Source organism: Mugil cephalus, chromosome 15 (genome assembly GCF_022458985.1).
Source record: "Mugil cephalus isolate CIBA_MC_2020 chromosome 15, CIBA_Mcephalus_1.1, whole genome shotgun sequence".
Classification (NCBI taxonomy): domain Eukaryota; kingdom Metazoa; phylum Chordata; class Actinopteri; order Mugiliformes; family Mugilidae; genus Mugil; species Mugil cephalus.
Genome location: NC_061784.1, coordinates 11,111,514 through 11,128,164, shown reverse-complemented (window position 1 = coordinate 11,128,164; position 16,651 = coordinate 11,111,514). Strand labels below are relative to the sequence as shown.

Sequence of the window (16,651 nt, the reverse complement as noted above, 5' to 3'; positions counted from 1 at the left end):
GGAAAACTTTCCTCAAGTGTCGGAAGCAACGCCCTGAGCCCGAACAGGCTGAAAACTGAAATGTCAAACACGTGGCACTGCTGTACACAAAACCAGTGAAGAGAAACAGGGTTGACAAGGCAAGGAGCAGGAAAGGTGCGTGGCATATCGAGTGAGAAGAAGGGGAGGAGGCGGAAAACAACAGCCAAGCGGGGCACAAACCGGCACAAACCTTGATCCACCTTTTTGTGAGGCGACTTCCACCGTCCACAAAGCCCTTTTTACGAAGAGGGCAACACAAAGCACAGACAGCGCAGAAAGAAAAAAAAAAAAAATCAGTCTTTGCAGCGTTGTACTTATTCATGACTGGACAAATCTAAGCTAAATAATAAATGGTGTGGATGGATTATACAAAGCTAAATCTCTGCAGCGCCCTCCTTCGCTCTCGCTCGCTTCCGTCTTTCACGCACACAAACGCACGCACCTTAATGGAATGAATCAGCCGGCGTGGAAGCAGCGTGAGTGTGGTGTAATTGGCCGTTCCAGGCCTCTGTGCTCACCCTGGCAGTGCCGTCCTCTTTGAGGCTGATGATGTCCAAATCAAAGTCTCTCCTCAGGCCATCTGTCTTATTAAGAACAATGTGTCCGGTCAGTCCATCCCACTGTGCCTACAAAAAAAAAAGAGAAAAAAAGAGGGGGGAAGATGTGGGAGACCATCCGAGTTCCTCAAGTGTGTGCGTGTCTGAAGAGCCTCATTGAAAATGTGGAACAAACTCCTGAGAGCAGCAGTGAAGAGGGAGGCTTGTGTTGACAGAGGACTCACCGGATACTAGAAGATGTCTACAGTTTGTTTTGTGCTACAGTCTCAAAATGCATGAAAGATGATGTTCATGTTCATCGTTACAGTTCATTTGAGTTGGTATAACGCAACGCAAAATGCCATTAACTGGAGCAAAGCTATTATTATGAGATTCATATAAACACACATGGACCTTATACATGGAAATGTTCCAAGGGATTGTTAATGCTACACGTTGCTACACACATATCAGCCTATTATTATTTAAAACGATGTTTCAACACTTTTATGTCCTTAGTTTCTGCACATGCATACTTTATATTTTTGAATGATATCTCACACACGTGTGAATAACTGCTACAGAGGGTGCTGTGCGTACATGTGCACGGACGCACAGCTTTTACGAGGCAAACATTTCAAGGCGAAAAGCAGAAACTAAACCCGCTGCAGCAAAACGCACACCAAAAAAACGAGCCTTCAAATGCTAATGCCGTTCATTTTTATTTGATGGTCTTTTAATTGCACCGCGCAAAATCAAGTTCTGGGATACTTTAGGATGTCTCGAAGGCGCAGCAGGTTTGAAATCAAACCACAGATTTGTCGGGAAAGGGAAAAGAGTCGTTCTGTAGCCACGGCTCGTGCCCCCCCCCCGAGAGGTGCGCAGTTGAGTTTGAGGCCAGCGTCGGATGATTCCTTCGGATCATGTCCTTCTTAGCCCTCACCATCTTTTTCTAAGAATGCAAGCAGGTTTTTCTCAAATGTGCATTCCTTATTCAAGGTGGTGAGTAATTCACAACAAAAACTACACAGGAGGAAGATAATTTTTTTGTGCTGCAGTATGACTGCATCATTTTTTTTTTCCCCCCATCCAAACTCTATACATGACAATTTATTTCCAAACATACCGCTGCTGATTGTGGTCACAGACCTCAATTTTGCATTGACTGAGTGTTTCCTTCAGCCGAACCAGTGGCATATTTTTAAAAGAATTTTCTACATTTGAAGTCAAAATACAGACATACTGCAGCACAAGAACAGTTAAATTTTATGTTCCTCCTGCACAGTTGATGTTTTGACGTAATTCTTAACTTCAATAAGCTGAAATCCTTAGAAATGTTCATTTGAAGAAGTCAATATTTAAAGTCCGTACTCTGATCCTATTGACAGTTTATTTTATTTTATTTTTTTGGACAAAGGTGTCTCTGCCAATGCAAAAACAGAAATCAGTCAGTTTTGTCCAAAAAAACACACTCACTATTGTATTGTACTACAAACAGATGAGAGAGAGAACATGCGGTGTTATAGCGGCCAGGGTTTAATTTCAGCTCCCGAAAGGAAAGGATGCGTCCTCACATTCTGTGCGCTCTTGTCAGAAATATTTTTAATTGAGTGTTGTGGAATAAAAATGACCGGTTCTTGCTATCAAAGGGGCCATTATCGAGTGATGAATAGCGCAGGAGGACGGACGCTTCAAAGGACGGACAGCGTCAAACAAAACAGGCCGCTGAAAGAGAAGAGAGGCACTAAGATGCTAAGAAAACGAGGAGGAAGGAGGGCGGGGGGAGGCATGAAGAGGAAAATGTGAGTGATAATGTTCCCTCTCCATGGCAGGCAACCGTCCTCTGGTGGATTTAAGACTTAAGAGATCAAAACACTCATGCATCAAAGGCCTCATTTCTGTCTGTAGGCATCCAGTCTGACAGTCAGGCAGGGCCACATGCTTTCAACTTATAAGTACATAAATACCGTGTATTTTCATGTTGTGTGGTTTCACAGGCAAAGCGTGGCCTGTCAGAAGGGACCTATGAAATATTATATCACTTGATCACACATCCACTTTTGGGTCGTTTTATGTTTCGCTTAAACTGAGGCAACTTTGAAGGATCTCATTAAGGACATTCAAAAACGCACCAAAGCTCATCATCAAAAATGCATGTTGGTCAAGTCAAAGGCAACGGGATTTGCTCAAGTCACGCCGGTGATATTCCAGGGTTTTTGGTCCCGCTGGAGCAGTCGGAGACCTGGCACGACACTGACCTCTTTGAAAATGTTCATGAAGCGCGGCCCGAAGCGCCAGGGTTTGTGGCGGTGACACTGCAGGGAGCTGACGGTCATCTGTGTGGCACGCTGGGACGCGACGGCAACCATGAACACTGCGTCGTACAGCAGGGCTGCGTCTGTCTGCAGAAGACGGAGCGAGAGATGTTTTTTTTTTTTTTCCCTAAACTCAAAAGCAAATAAACATTGGTTGTAAACAGCTGAAATAAGAAACCAACTCTTGTGGTTATGATATGAAACTACATTTTCTTTTTCCTGTTCTGAAATACAGCTCCGTCAAATATTTACAGGTTTAGGGTTACATGAATGCAGCATACAAATGCGCATCACTGGCTTTCAGCAGAGCAGCTGTCTGTCACGAAACAGAACAACACGCGTCTTACAGTCATGACTCCATCCATCAAGCCGCTCTCCTGTTTGGGACCCTGAAGTCTTTCCATGGCCCACTTGTCCATCGTAGAAGCTACCCACGGGTCGTCAATGTTCAGCAGCCTGAAGCCCGTCATGTTGACTCCGCTGTAGCGATACGGCTCCAAATCCAGAGCGAACAGGTCCTGCAACGGGAGAGAGGAGAGAGGAGACGGGGAGCAGGGTGGGAGTTAGGATGCATTTAGCTCAGATTAACTTTGTCTGGCATCTCAGACAAAACGAATGCAGCTGTGCATTTTTCTGACTCACCAAAGTCGTGAAGAAAAAGTGGTAGTACTCTGTCATCATTCCCATTGATGAAAGCTGCAACGTCAAAAGGCGAAATATTATAATAGCAGAAAATGTCACGCCGTCACCAGTTATCCAGTCCTGCAGCTGGAGTCATTTCTCCAGATCACTGATGCATCAAATGTGTCATATATTTTATCTTACTGTATTGCTCTGCCTACACCAAATTCTAATGCACTGAAGAAATCACTTATATACAGAGCTATGACAGTTTGGACCACCTTATCTATCGCAATAACAGACACTAAGAGTAGAAACTGTGGATTATAGTTTATAGCGCACCATGTTGGGGTGATATTTGTGTGTAAGTGTATGTGAATATTGAAGTGTATAGGAGAGAGTCTATCCATGGAGTGGTGAGGGAATATTTTTTGGTTGTTTATTTTCATCCTGGACATCTTTCTAATTGGATTGGATTATGATTTCTTCTGATTTTATTTTATGTTATATTGTATATATTTTTATTTTGTGTGGACCCCGGGGGAAAATAGTTGTTGCCTAGGGTAACTGCTATATCCTGCGTCCTCATATGGGGACGTTCATTTTTAGGTTTTATTGCAGCTTACTTTGCTTCATTTAAACCCACTGTCCTCATTAGTGGATGCTTTAGTTCTGCCATCTAGTGGTAGCGAAGGTTAAAACTTATTTATTCATGCTTATTGACGTTTCTAGTTTGATATAACATGCAAAGTTTGAGGACACTGGGTCTTTATTGTTTGCAATTCTGTCTTTGCTCAACCATGTCCAGGTATTAAAATAAAGAGTTTTATATTCACACATATATGTCACACATTGGTGACTTCTTTATAATTTAAATAATGAAACAATCCCATTGTCAACAAATGAGGACATAGTTTTTTTTTCTTCCAAATTCTACTTCCTGTTCAAAAATGATGCCTAGTTTTCCCAAAAAATGCATACCAAATAGAAGCTCAGGTCTCAGGAGGTTAAACTTTTGCCTTTTGTCCTTTTGCAAGTTTCATGCACAACTGGTGAATAAATGAGGCGATGAAGATGAAAACAACATGAACAAAAACTGAGAAAGATCCAAGAGATCAGAAAACGATGTTTGCTTTTCAATTTCAGAAATCATCAGCTACATCGCCGTCTGCGTTAAATGAGCTTTGTATTAAAACATATATGTAATGGACATTAGACTACAGGCCAGGGAAATATCACGTCATCCTGAAGAGTCAACAACTATCTCTATTTTATATCCTTTAATTGCGATCATTCAAAACACAAGAGAAGCCTTAGCGAACGCACTAAATAGGTTTCATATGATTGTCGGGGACGTAAAAAGGCATCGTCTTCGAAGCCTCATCAGATGTGTTGCCCTCAAAGGACGCATAAACGTGCGAAACAGGAGACAAGTCCGTTGAAAAGAACCGTATATACGTCTCTCTACAGACCTGCTTAAGGAGCTCTCCAGCCATGCGATAGGAGCAGTCGAAGATAATAAAAAACTCCTTGTCTTTTTTCAGTTCCTTGAGCAGCGGCCGGGCGTCTTGATAACCCGGGGTGAGCTGGCGGATCTTGATCTTCAAGTTGAACTTCGCCGGAGCTTTGATCAACTCCTGCATTCGCATGAGACCTAAAAAAGTAAATAAGAAAATTATACCTTCTTTCTTGAGATGGCCACAAGTCAAGTCAAATCATGTTTGTATTTTCAGCATCTTTCTCAAGACCACTTCCACCCCTTAACTGAATGAGGTGATCACTATTCTCTCCTTCCTGCACCTTCATCTTTCTTTTCAAACAGTAGTCACACATCTTTTGTTTTGGCTGAACACACCGCACACTTTCTTGTGTGACTTTCTTGTATTCTATATACATTTTATATGTGTGTGCACAACAGTCTTCCATTAGGCAGGTGTGTACATGTTACATTTCTGGCTGAAAGTAACGTGTTAAAAAAATCTATGAAGTGTGACATTTAACAGAAAACAATGTCACGTTGCCTGGACCGTGGGACAGGGACTTCGCAAACCACCGTATTTTAGGCCATCTGTGTTGTGGTTTGGGTCCGTGCAGTCTGAACAGGATATTGGCAGCCGTTTGATATGAGGCCCTGGTGCCCTGTCACAGATTGGGTTCACTGGCCAGCATGAAGGAAGAGACTGAGGCAGCTAGAATTGTATTTTGTAATTATAGGCATGACATACAGTATGAATATATTGTAAGGTCCAGAAAACACACACGCCAGCCCTTTTGACCCCTTCTCAGTCTCTGTTCTTGACTTTTAAATGTCATGCAGTTTTAAGGGTGATACTCGGAATTGCAGCGTGAAAAAAAATAATAAGCTAAAGGGTTTTCAGTCAATTATTGTTGTATATTTTCAGGCCCATGTGTCATCTCTCATCTCATGTTCTCTAACTGCTCATTCTCACTTGGGTCGCACGGGGTCTGGAGCCTTTTCCCAGCTGACATTGAGTGACATGCAGGGTACACCCTGGACAGGTCGCCAGTCTATCATAGGGCTAATATAAATAGACAACCATTCATACTGACACCTAAGGCCAATTTAGAATCACAAATTAAGCATGTCTTCAGACATGGGAGAAAACAGAAAGGCCCCAGTCAGATTTGAACCCAGACCTTCTTAGTGGACTCTGGACCTGCTGGGGATGGCTGCTGCCATCTAGGAGTATCATTACTGTGGGGTAGGTGTCGGGTACATGTCTAAGTAACATCCACATGAATGCCAGGTCCAAAAGTTTCCCAGCAGAACATAGCACTGTCACAAGATGGTTAATTACCTCTTTTTTTAGTGGTTTTAATGTTTTGGCTGATCGGTGTATTTGTCAAAATAAGTTAACAAATTTATATAATCTATTAACAACCTATCCTCCCATAATATTACACTACTAGTGTGGTTGTGCATATTTTGTATATTTCAGCATTTTTCAAGGGTTGACTACTCATCTCGCATTAACTCTGTCCATTTCAATGCATGACATAATCCATTTGCGCGCCCGTTTTGAAGCTTTCACCAGGAATCCGAACACACCCACGTACCTGTGCTGTCCTCGTAGACCACGGTCAGCTTCCTCCATTTGAAGAATGTGACCACGTCCAGGATGGCCCTGGCGATGGCGGTGTACTCAGGGTACAGGTTGATGAAGAAGGTGTCTTTGTTGTCCACCGACGGGTGCTTCCAGCGAGTTTGTATGTGAGGGACTTCCAGGGCGTTACAGATGGACTGAACGGCGCTAACCGAGGAGCTGTGAGAAGGGCCGAACACAGCGACCACCCCAAGAGCCAGCTGGTCGCACACTGGTGAGAAAAAAAGATGTTAGGTGATAATATCCTTCACTTGAAGTTGAAACGAGTGAAATCATTTAAAAGAACAATTTGGATTTGTGGAACGGAAGCTATTTCCTGACAATATGCCTCTGTTTCAGAATAAAAACAAAGAAAGCAACATGTTGGTTAAAAGCTTCAAAACAATAATAAATGCTTTCAGAGGTCCAATAAGATTTAGCAGGATATAGCAGAAATATTCATAGCTATGCAGTGTTTTTGTTGGCTTAGAAAGAGTCTTTCGGATCTTAATGGGGAGTGGGCCCTCTCCCTCCAGAGTCCGCCATGATGCACGGCCACGTTTCATCATTATCCCAGAACAGACAAAGCAAACTCAGGCCCTAGAGATCCTTCCACATATTCACACTGAAGTGGCAGGAACACTCTTGAAAGGCAGGGGCGAGGGATTGGTATTCCGTTGGTAGCAATCTGCACCCTTACAATTAGACATTCTCGTCCTTAAATGGCACCCAGTGCTTTTCAAACATCACCAGTTTATCAAAGATCACCTGTGAACTCTGTGAGGCCCTCCACAGTGAGGCGACTGTATGCTAAATTAAGCATGTTCACTGAAGGGGTACGGTTAAATTGATGATTTTGTATGCTCTAATAGCACAATCATCAACTATCATCGATTTTGTATTGCGTGAAGGTGTCTTCCTGTCAGCTGTGTCGGGTAAAGAGTGAAGAATGCATCAAAGCGGCTGTGTGGGGGGATGCATCACCAACAGGGTAAAAGACCTGGAACTAATTTTTAGAAGTTGCCGAACCGAAAAACTGATCCTGGGACCAAAGTGGACAGAGGCCACCGAGTGCAGCCAGGAATTAAACCCTGGTAAGTACAACAACTGAGTGTCACCATGTTCTCATTTGATTTATTCTGGACTCGCCAGTGATTTCAGAGCACTTTCTGATATGGTCATATTAATTATAGGGGATTTTGTTGTCATCACTTACAGTAAAAACGGGTCTTGAAGCAATTTCCTACCTCTCCTGGAAGCCTCGAAGCCATCAAAGAGGTTGATCCTCTGAATGTCGTAGGTGAGGGTGATGTTGGGAATCAGGGTCTTGTTGCGGTTGATGTTATTCACAGCGAACTTGAAAGCCAGCTCGTCCATACTCACTAACTCGCTCTCCCGCGTCTCAAAAATACCACCTGAACATGGACGTGGAGGAGAGACACAGCAGGACAGAATTAAAGTCAGGGCCGAACGATCACAAACACAAATACATAATCATCTGTTTTTTGAATATTATAGGAGCCACTTCCCAATAATAGCACCAAAACTGTCTGTGAGGCAGATTTCATTGATTAAATTTGTATTTCCCATGTTACAAACACAAAATAGATTTAAGATCATGAAGTGTTTAAAAGGGTAAATAAATAGACATAAATTCATGACAATAAATAATAGAATTAAAAGGGGCTTACATTTATAAATAAGTTGATATCAGGACAATGTAATGCTAAATGATTTCACTTGTGATTTAAAAAGCTTCATGTGAGGACATTTTAATTTGAAAGTGTGTGGCCGCATGACCCTGGTCTAGTGAGGATGAACTGTGGGATTGTGGGTCAGAAGAAGAAGCGGGAAGTCATGGTACATGGTCAGAGCTATTGACACTGTGTTCAAGAGGCACAAGTAATTGTGCTTTTGGTTTATCTATCTTCATGTGTTTATTTGTTTACATTGTGTTAGCATTAGCTTCAATGGACTTATGGACTCACTCGTTTTTGCTCTCTCTTTTACTTATAGTTTTCACGGTGTTCTACGATTTCGTGACAATGTCGGTGGAGGAGGAGACATAAAGCTGAAAATCTAGACATCAGTACGAATCGTGGCCTTTTGTTGGACAAGCACCGTTGATTATTACGTGATTTAATGCTTTACAGATACATTAAAAGCCACCGGCAGGAATTATACTTGGTGTCTTAAAAAATCCAATTTGCTAGACACTATTATTATTATTATAATAATCACAACTCATAAAGAATAGAGGGATTTTTTATGTGGTTTGCAACCTCACAACCCAAAAGTCATCAGAGAAAGTGTACAAGCATCATCTTATTAGAAAATGTTACTGTATTATATAACTGACATTGTGCAGATCACGTTACACAAGACAAATCACAGATTTCATTTCATTATCAGCATCTACATGAACAGCAACAATCATGTTTATTTGTAAGACAGGTGGATAATCTGCAGCAATCTAAAATTAGACCAGCCTGGTGTAAATGAAGTTCCTTTCTAATAAAGTCGTTATTATGCAAAGCAAATCTCTTTCATTCACAAAGCCAAAAATACATTACACTGTGCCATTGATAAAAGATAATATTTGTAGTTTCTTTGCTTTAGCCCAAATTGTATAGGAGCTGTGGATCAGTTTGAAATTCAAACTGCATACAAACGAATATTAACTGCCTGAAGATGAAGAATCCTGATTTCCCCGCAGGCATTAAGTAAAAAACACTTCTCAAAGAGGGAAGAAGTTTCCGATGCGAAGGGAATTGCACCTCCACTGCTCTCACTTTTACAGTGAGGGGACCAAGGCCACATGCAACTCTCAACTGCGCGGACCAGCTGTCAGCAGCCTGTGAAGAAACAATGCCGAACAGACGGACTTCTGAAAATTGCCTTCAAACCCCTCATCAACATCCTGTCATCAGCGGCGCAGAAGATGTGAAGTGTGGATTCAAAGGGCAGATGAAATGGATGTAGCGTAATTGCTCCCTCAGTGTGAAAGAGCAGGAAATAAAGACACTTTAAGAGTTTTCTTTGTTGAGGTTCAAAGCAGGTTTTTGTAGGACGAGTCGACGGACAGGGGCAGGAGGAAGAAAAAATAAAAAAATGGGCGACTAATTGTGAGTGTTGAAGTTCTTCAGGGCTGTTTCCTGAGTGTCCAGGGGAAGTTCATTAAGGTTTCCTCTCCTTCTCCAGACTCTTTGCAGTGAGAAAATGATGGCACAGGCTTTTAGTATTGTAACCTATAATTCTCTTAACTTCTGAATGACAACATTTAGTGTCATTCAAGTGCAAAGACGCAGGGCCGCATGTTGTGAAATAAATTGCACTGTGTCAAGCACTCGCACTGCATCAGCATTCCCTTAGTTTCAATCAATAGACTTTTATGGCTCATAATGCAGCTCACCGTGTAATGCGTGTGCAGTTTTTTCAGATGTTTTTTGCAGCCCTGATTTCTGCACATTCAAACAATTACTGTATGTGGCACCAGCGTTGAGATGTAGGACTGTTGTTGGACATTTTCTGCAAAACTTTCCTTCTTTTAAAAAAAGGAAATCAAACTTCAAATTAAGTGAAGAATTGGGGTAAACATGTATCCAGAAAATTGCTATCAGCCCCACGTCTGTACACAATACTGGTGGTGACCTCAAAGTCAGCAGCTGTTAGCTTAGCTTAGCACAATAGCCTAAATCTAACCTTAATAGAGGAAAAACGTACGATAGCACAAAGATGTGCATTGTCTGTTTAATCCATAAAAAGGAACTTGCGGAAACGTAGCTTAACTCACACAAAGACTTCTCACCCTTGAGACTCGGGTTTAACACCTGAGCATGTGGCACCATTAGTTTGTTTTATTTTATTATTTTTAGCTCATTTTGTGGCACTGTTTTCAGCCGCTTCGCTAGGTTTAGAAAAATACCACGGTTAGGGCTGTCTATAGAACACTACAGTGGCTTGAAGAGCAAGGCTTTGATCAGTGTTCAATCAGTTTGGGATCTAGTGAATTTGGAGGCCAGGTCAACACCTTATGCTGTTCTTCATGTTTTGTTTGTGTGCCTGCCATCTAGGAGTGTCATCGCTATGGGGTAAGAATGTGTGGTCTGGTCTAGGTGGGTGGTATATGTCTAAGTAACATCCACACAAATGCCAGGTCCAAAAGTTTCTCAGCAGAACATTGAATTGTCACAAGATGTTATACTTCACCTGTCAGTGGTCATAATGTTGTGACTGAAAAAAGATATCTATCTGACAAAAGCACAAAAAACAAGACAGATTACGGACCGTACTTCAGCATTCCATCTTCTGATTTTAAGTAGTCTGAGAAAACAATGCAAAGGCTATAAAAAAGCCAGTGAAATAGCTCTGCACTGGTTTTATGAACCTTGGAGTGACACCATATTTCAGGGATTTGTATAAAGCAGCTCTTTGAAGCACATTCCATTTTCTCACTTCCACAAACAAGCAGTGATAAAAATCCAGGCAGTCGTTTGAGGCGTCCTGATTTAGTGGGCCGTGAAAACAGCCAAATGGTCAAGTACTGTACCCTGAGACGGTCTTTGTCCTGTGTCAAGGTTTTCAAAAACTCAGACACAGTGTAAACACGCCTGACTTTGTGTCTGGCTGTGTGAACACAGAATGATTTATCTGTAGGGCTTTACTTGGTATTCTATGCATGCCTGAGGAATATTGATTTTGTCTACAATGATGTTCATGTGTTCACACGACATTCAAACTCACGCGGTGGCAGTCTTACGAGTTGTGCCAAACAAATCCTGGCAAATTCCCTGGCAATCAATTAGTCGGCACAGAAGAAGAACCGCTAGAACCACGAGAACCATCATCTCCCCGCTCAGAGAGGAAGACAAAAAGTTGACAAACAAAATGGAGATTTGCAGCGATATGTCCACCTAAGCCTGATCAGTCTCTACACTTAGAGATAAAGATGTTGGTATCTGTGCTCGGAGGACCTCACACTGTCCATTTCGAGTTCACTATTTAATCACAGATAATTACGCCTTGCATTAGCAATTTGTCAAGCCTTCCTGCAGAACAACTTGAACCCTGCTGACTGCTGCAGTCATTGAAATGCAGACATTTTTCCCCCTCGCAAATGAATTAATGTAACACAGAGCACTAAAAGCATTCACTTAGCCCCCAAATAATGAAGAGTAATTCAACACGTCCATCTGGCATATAAAATGGAAAAAAGTTTCAGAGGCCGCGCAGGACTCGATAAACGCTTATTAATATGTGCCTGGGGTTTTTTGCAGGTAGATTTTATGTGCATAAAATACAAGCACACTCAAGAGGTGGCTTAAAACACAGACCAGCTCATTATGGCTAAATTGAGGATGACAGTAAACATAAAACCTATTTTCCTCAGAGGTAATTAAGGTTTATCCAATACCGGTGCTATTTATGTATGTTTTATGATCCCTTGTCATACAAAAAGAAGAATAACACTCCAGAAAGTCAAGATTGGTGCTTTCTTTATTTTATTTATAAAATTATTAGGAGAATTATCATTATCAGCTTATTACAGCTCGCTTCTCCTTGTAAACAAATTCGGATCTCAAGTGACCGTTCCTGTTCTGTCCATCACGGCGTGAAGCTTGGACAAAAGGTTTGATTGGCCTGGCAGATCTTTTCCGGTGCCTAATCAGATCCAAGCGGAGGTGTTCCAGACAAACTTTTTGCCACAAAAAAAAAATCGTAGGCATGGAAGCTGGTTTTGCTTCCAGGCTAATAATGCGACATTCAAAGCCTTGCCAACCAAGTTTACACAGTGCTAATTAAGCTGATCAGCAGTAAGTGAATCTCTCAGTATTTTTCAGAGTTTTAGCTCTGGCGTTGTTTGCCAGAGACGAGGAAGGGAGCAAATGTAACACGGGATAGCTCTCCAACTCGGAGAATGGTGTTAGAGGGAGAGTTATGGATGTAACAAAGGTTCTGTGAATTCCCCATCTCTGGCAGAACCCACTGCAAAGAAACAAGAGGCAAAAATGAAATGATGAATTCACCATCTCTGGGGGTTAGGAATAATGAACGCAGGAAGAGTTGAAGAAAAGTTGCTGATGATTCCACTTTTGGAAAAAACTGAGCCCAAAGGAAGGGTTACAATCTAAAAAAAAAATAAAGCAATTAAAAACACAGATCCCCATCAGTGTTGCTTCTACTCATTGGAGAGCTCTAACACAAGAAAATCCACATCGTATTAGACTGTAGAAGGGCAAGACAAACACTGTGAGTTGTAGCTTTAATATGTGTTGACTATGTATATGTACTAGATTGTTTGGGCTGTCACATGAAAAAAATATAAAAACTGGATTTACAAACTACTGATTCAAAATGTAATGATTAATTTATAATACGGGTACATCAGCTTGCAGGTTTTTCAATTCCTAATTATCATACCAGCATACTTTGCATATTTTCAAACGTTCAACTTGGTTTGACCTTCGGATGGCGATCACCCAAAAAGCATATTATTGCAGAGTCATGTTTTATTAAGCACTGCCTTTCAGCGGAGAGCGCTTACACATCCAGCTGCCACCTGAGATGTGAAACAGCCCTGAAAGAACAACGAGCCCGACAAGTTCTCCCTTTAGTTCAAGGTGACAGAAACTAGAGCCATCATTGCCTCCCGTGGAAAAACGGATTTCCATGCATTTTGGACAGGTTATGTGTTACAGGCAGGAGGAAATGCATCTGGGAGAGTAGGAAAGGGGTCCCAGGTGTCAAACATTTCACTACACCCCATTGTTGTGGCTGAGAGAAAAAACACAGGAAACAATTTGTTCTCAACAGCGAATCAAGGGAGCTGTACAAATGGCCAAACAAGGTATAAATGCAATCAGGGATGTAGAGACTGAACAGGGGCAGACACTAATAACTGCAGCAAAAGGACACGGAGACTCTGAAAAGCATCATGTGCTGCATCAAGAGTGCACTTTAGGATATTTAGGATGCACAAAAAGAATAATTTTATCACTGAAAACTTATGTCTGGAAACTGATCACATTACTAATTAAGCAAAGATGTTAAGATATTCAGCATCCACTAAAACGTTTTAGCATATTTAAAAGCGACTGCTATGTAATAATCTGATGCTTTTGTTGCATTACAACTGAACTTCTGAGAAACAAAAGAAATAATTGGTTGTGGGTTGACATTTTTTGATAGGTTTTCTAACATGAAATTCGTTTGCGTTCAGTTGCAATTAGGGGTGGGAAAAAATATCGATATGGCAATATATTGCGATATTTTTTCTTCCGATACAATATCGATTTTAAACAGAAAAGTTTCACACCTCCACCACCAACTTTTCTGTACAAGTGTAATAAATTACGAATGGATCATCTGTTTTTTGACTCAGTTTGTCCAATGAATTATCACTGTTGTCTCATGTACATATATGCAATTTCTCAGTCGACTATGTGGAATATTGCAATATATCACAATATCATAATATCGCAATAATGCATCGTATCGTGAAGTCCTTGCCAATACCCTAGTTGCAATCATGTCAAGTATTTTCAACTTCTAAAGTCGTCACAAATTGAACAGACGCCGATGACACCGTCAACGAAAAGAAGAACTCAGAAGTGGCTCTGTTTCACTCATCATCCTGAACTCAATCTGCAGATCACACCAAAGGATCTCAAGAGACCACAGGATCAATACGTACAAATAAATAAAGTTGGTTATGCAATTAAACATCAGACTTCAGCTCCCTCTTCTTTCTCCACGCAAAAGGTGCTGGGTCTACCGAGGCAGCCGATTCCACTGTACATCTGTGTATGTGTATAAATATATATACAGAGATTCATCACAGGTGAGGCCAAAAAAACTCTTCATTTATTTTCCTAATAGCTGATTTCATTTGTTAGAGAAAACTAGGCTTATGAATAAAATCACGGGACTGCACTTATCATGAATGTAGGTTACAGCTCCAGCTTGACTTAAGCAAAGAAAAAGCAACACCTGGAGCCAAATTTTGCACTTCTGCAATTTCCCTCTCTCTCCCCCTCTCCGCGCACACACTGATAAGTGTCTGTGTATGTAAATCTTTTGGCCTTGTGAATTTCCATACCCGTGTTGTTCAAGGTGCCTGAACTGAAGCACCAAAGCTGAACATATTGGTCTTGAATCGTCCTGAATGCTAATGCGCGACCCAGAGGCAAACTCCGAGATCATAAAACGTCAGCGTGCAGCTGGACTTCACCACATACACTGAACAAACGCCATCCGTGCCAGAAAGGGATCTAACACACAGGTGAGCACATGTCAAGGTCTTAACAACGACAAAATCTAAGGTATAAAAAACATCTTATCAGCTAAATGACTACAAATATGTATTTTAATTTACGCCTGTTTACATAAAGACATAGAAATGTAGTTAATTATAGATTATATTAGCATCAATAGAACCAATGTCACAGGTGACTATTTGTTTTCACACTTGTTAATCTTATGATATAGAGCAAATATCATTGTACTAATAGCTTGATGAATGCTTAGATTACACGTATTTGACAGTAAGGTTTATTGTCAAATGGGATGAAAGAAACCCTTAAAATCAAGAAATTTACTAAATATGAGTCTTCATTTGAGCCTTTTTAATAAATAAACTCTCATTTGCTAGATTCACCAATTGATTCCAATGCTCTTGAACAAATCCTCCAGCACAATAGTTTTATTGTACACTTGAACCTTTCAAGACAGGTGGTGAGTCATCTATATGACCATTTTAGAGGATTGTGGCGCTTGAATAAAAGGGTATTGATTTAAACACAAAGCATAGCGTCTCTGATTGAAATGGGGAGCTAGAACTCATATCAATGCAGTGCAAAATAATTAAAAAGCATCACAAGCCTTGAATCAACAGTTGAATCAACCGCTCTGATTGAACAAAAGCTGAAGGCAGGATTCATTGCAGGATTAGTATTATCGGATAAAGTATATCATCAGATGTATAAATTGCTGCTGATCCCATCCAGAACCGGAACAGTCTGTAGACCTACTCTAGCCTGGAGCCACCTTTCCAAGCTAAGAACAGGTGGCAGCGACACCAATTCTCTTTTTATTTAGTCAATTAGATCCACAGATTACTGTTGGACTCTTGCCTGATTCAAAGCCTGAGAGTGAGTCGCTCGGATAATGAACCCAGCCCCCCAGCGCTCACCAGCCTCCCCCTGTCTAATCAAATCTAGATGCAGCTCTCTGACTCCTCTTACCTCCGCTAGGGCGATAACAACAGCACTGAGTGTGATTGGGTGACATATTTTGAATGAAAATGCCCCCAACAGGAGTGCGCGGTAGTCAGAGGAGCATAAAGGGAGGAATCAATAATCTTGCAGAGGCTTATGTGCAGCACATTCGGATTCAAACCCTCCTATGAACTGAAACTTCACAGGTTTTGGTCTGAATTGTGGTATTTTTTATGAAAACATAATAAAAACAAACCACTCAAGTCGTTGAAGATGAGGAGTTAGTAGAAGTGGGAGTTTAAATTATCAGCTCAAAGGGAACGTTCAAGTTCAAGGATCATTACGACAGCACATCATTCATTCGAATGAATTCAAATGAATGATCAAGGATTATTCGTTATTATTAGGACCATTCATTTGTGATTGCTTTAACATCCTTTGCTTTCTGCATGGAGATGAAACCCAACACTGAATGTGTGGCTCATAAAAGGACCGGAAAATAGCACATTTATCCTGCTCTAATAAATGAGTGGAGATGCCTGAGTATCTTTTGTGTAGTTGCAGATAACATTTTCCTGTGCACCCACAGAACCCCTCTGAAAATCCAAGGTAATAATGAGGACAACTCCATTATCTCTTTGACAGAATAAAAATGCGTAAAATGCCACTGAACTGGAACGAGGGGCAAGGATGAAATTGTAAAATAATAATAAGAAGAAGAATAAGAATAAATATGTACTACCACTTTTGTTGATTTCCGTTACACACTCAGATCTCTGTGCGTCCTCTCTCCTAGTTCTGACTTCGACAAACCCAACTCAGAAACTCGAACGACACCG

The 16,651-nt window shown here is 41.2% G+C and overlaps 1 protein-coding gene across 4 annotated transcripts in view; it reads right to left on the bottom strand.

Moving 5' to 3' along the window:
- Positions 1-16,651, bottom strand: part of grik1a (glutamate receptor, ionotropic, kainate 1a) — a 32,066-nt gene that overhangs the window by 14,129 nt on the left and 1,286 nt on the right. For 2 of the 4 annotated variants that reach the window (XM_047607337.1, XM_047607338.1), the window contains exons 2-9: positions 7,845-8,012; positions 6,572-6,829; positions 4,966-5,147; positions 3,515-3,568; positions 3,220-3,390; positions 2,816-2,959; positions 540-647; positions 212-256 (exon numbers count right to left, since the gene is read on the bottom strand). In XM_047607337.1, the coding sequence (XP_047463293.1) occupies positions 212-256; positions 540-647; positions 2,816-2,959; positions 3,220-3,390; positions 3,515-3,568; positions 4,966-5,147; positions 6,572-6,829; positions 7,845-8,012 (1,130 nt within the window). The remainder of the gene's footprint in view (positions 1-211; positions 257-539; positions 648-2,815; positions 2,960-3,219; positions 3,391-3,514; positions 3,569-4,965; positions 5,148-6,571; positions 6,830-7,844; positions 8,013-16,651) is intronic. The other 2 variants (XM_047607339.1, XM_047607340.1) reach the window with 1 other exon arrangement.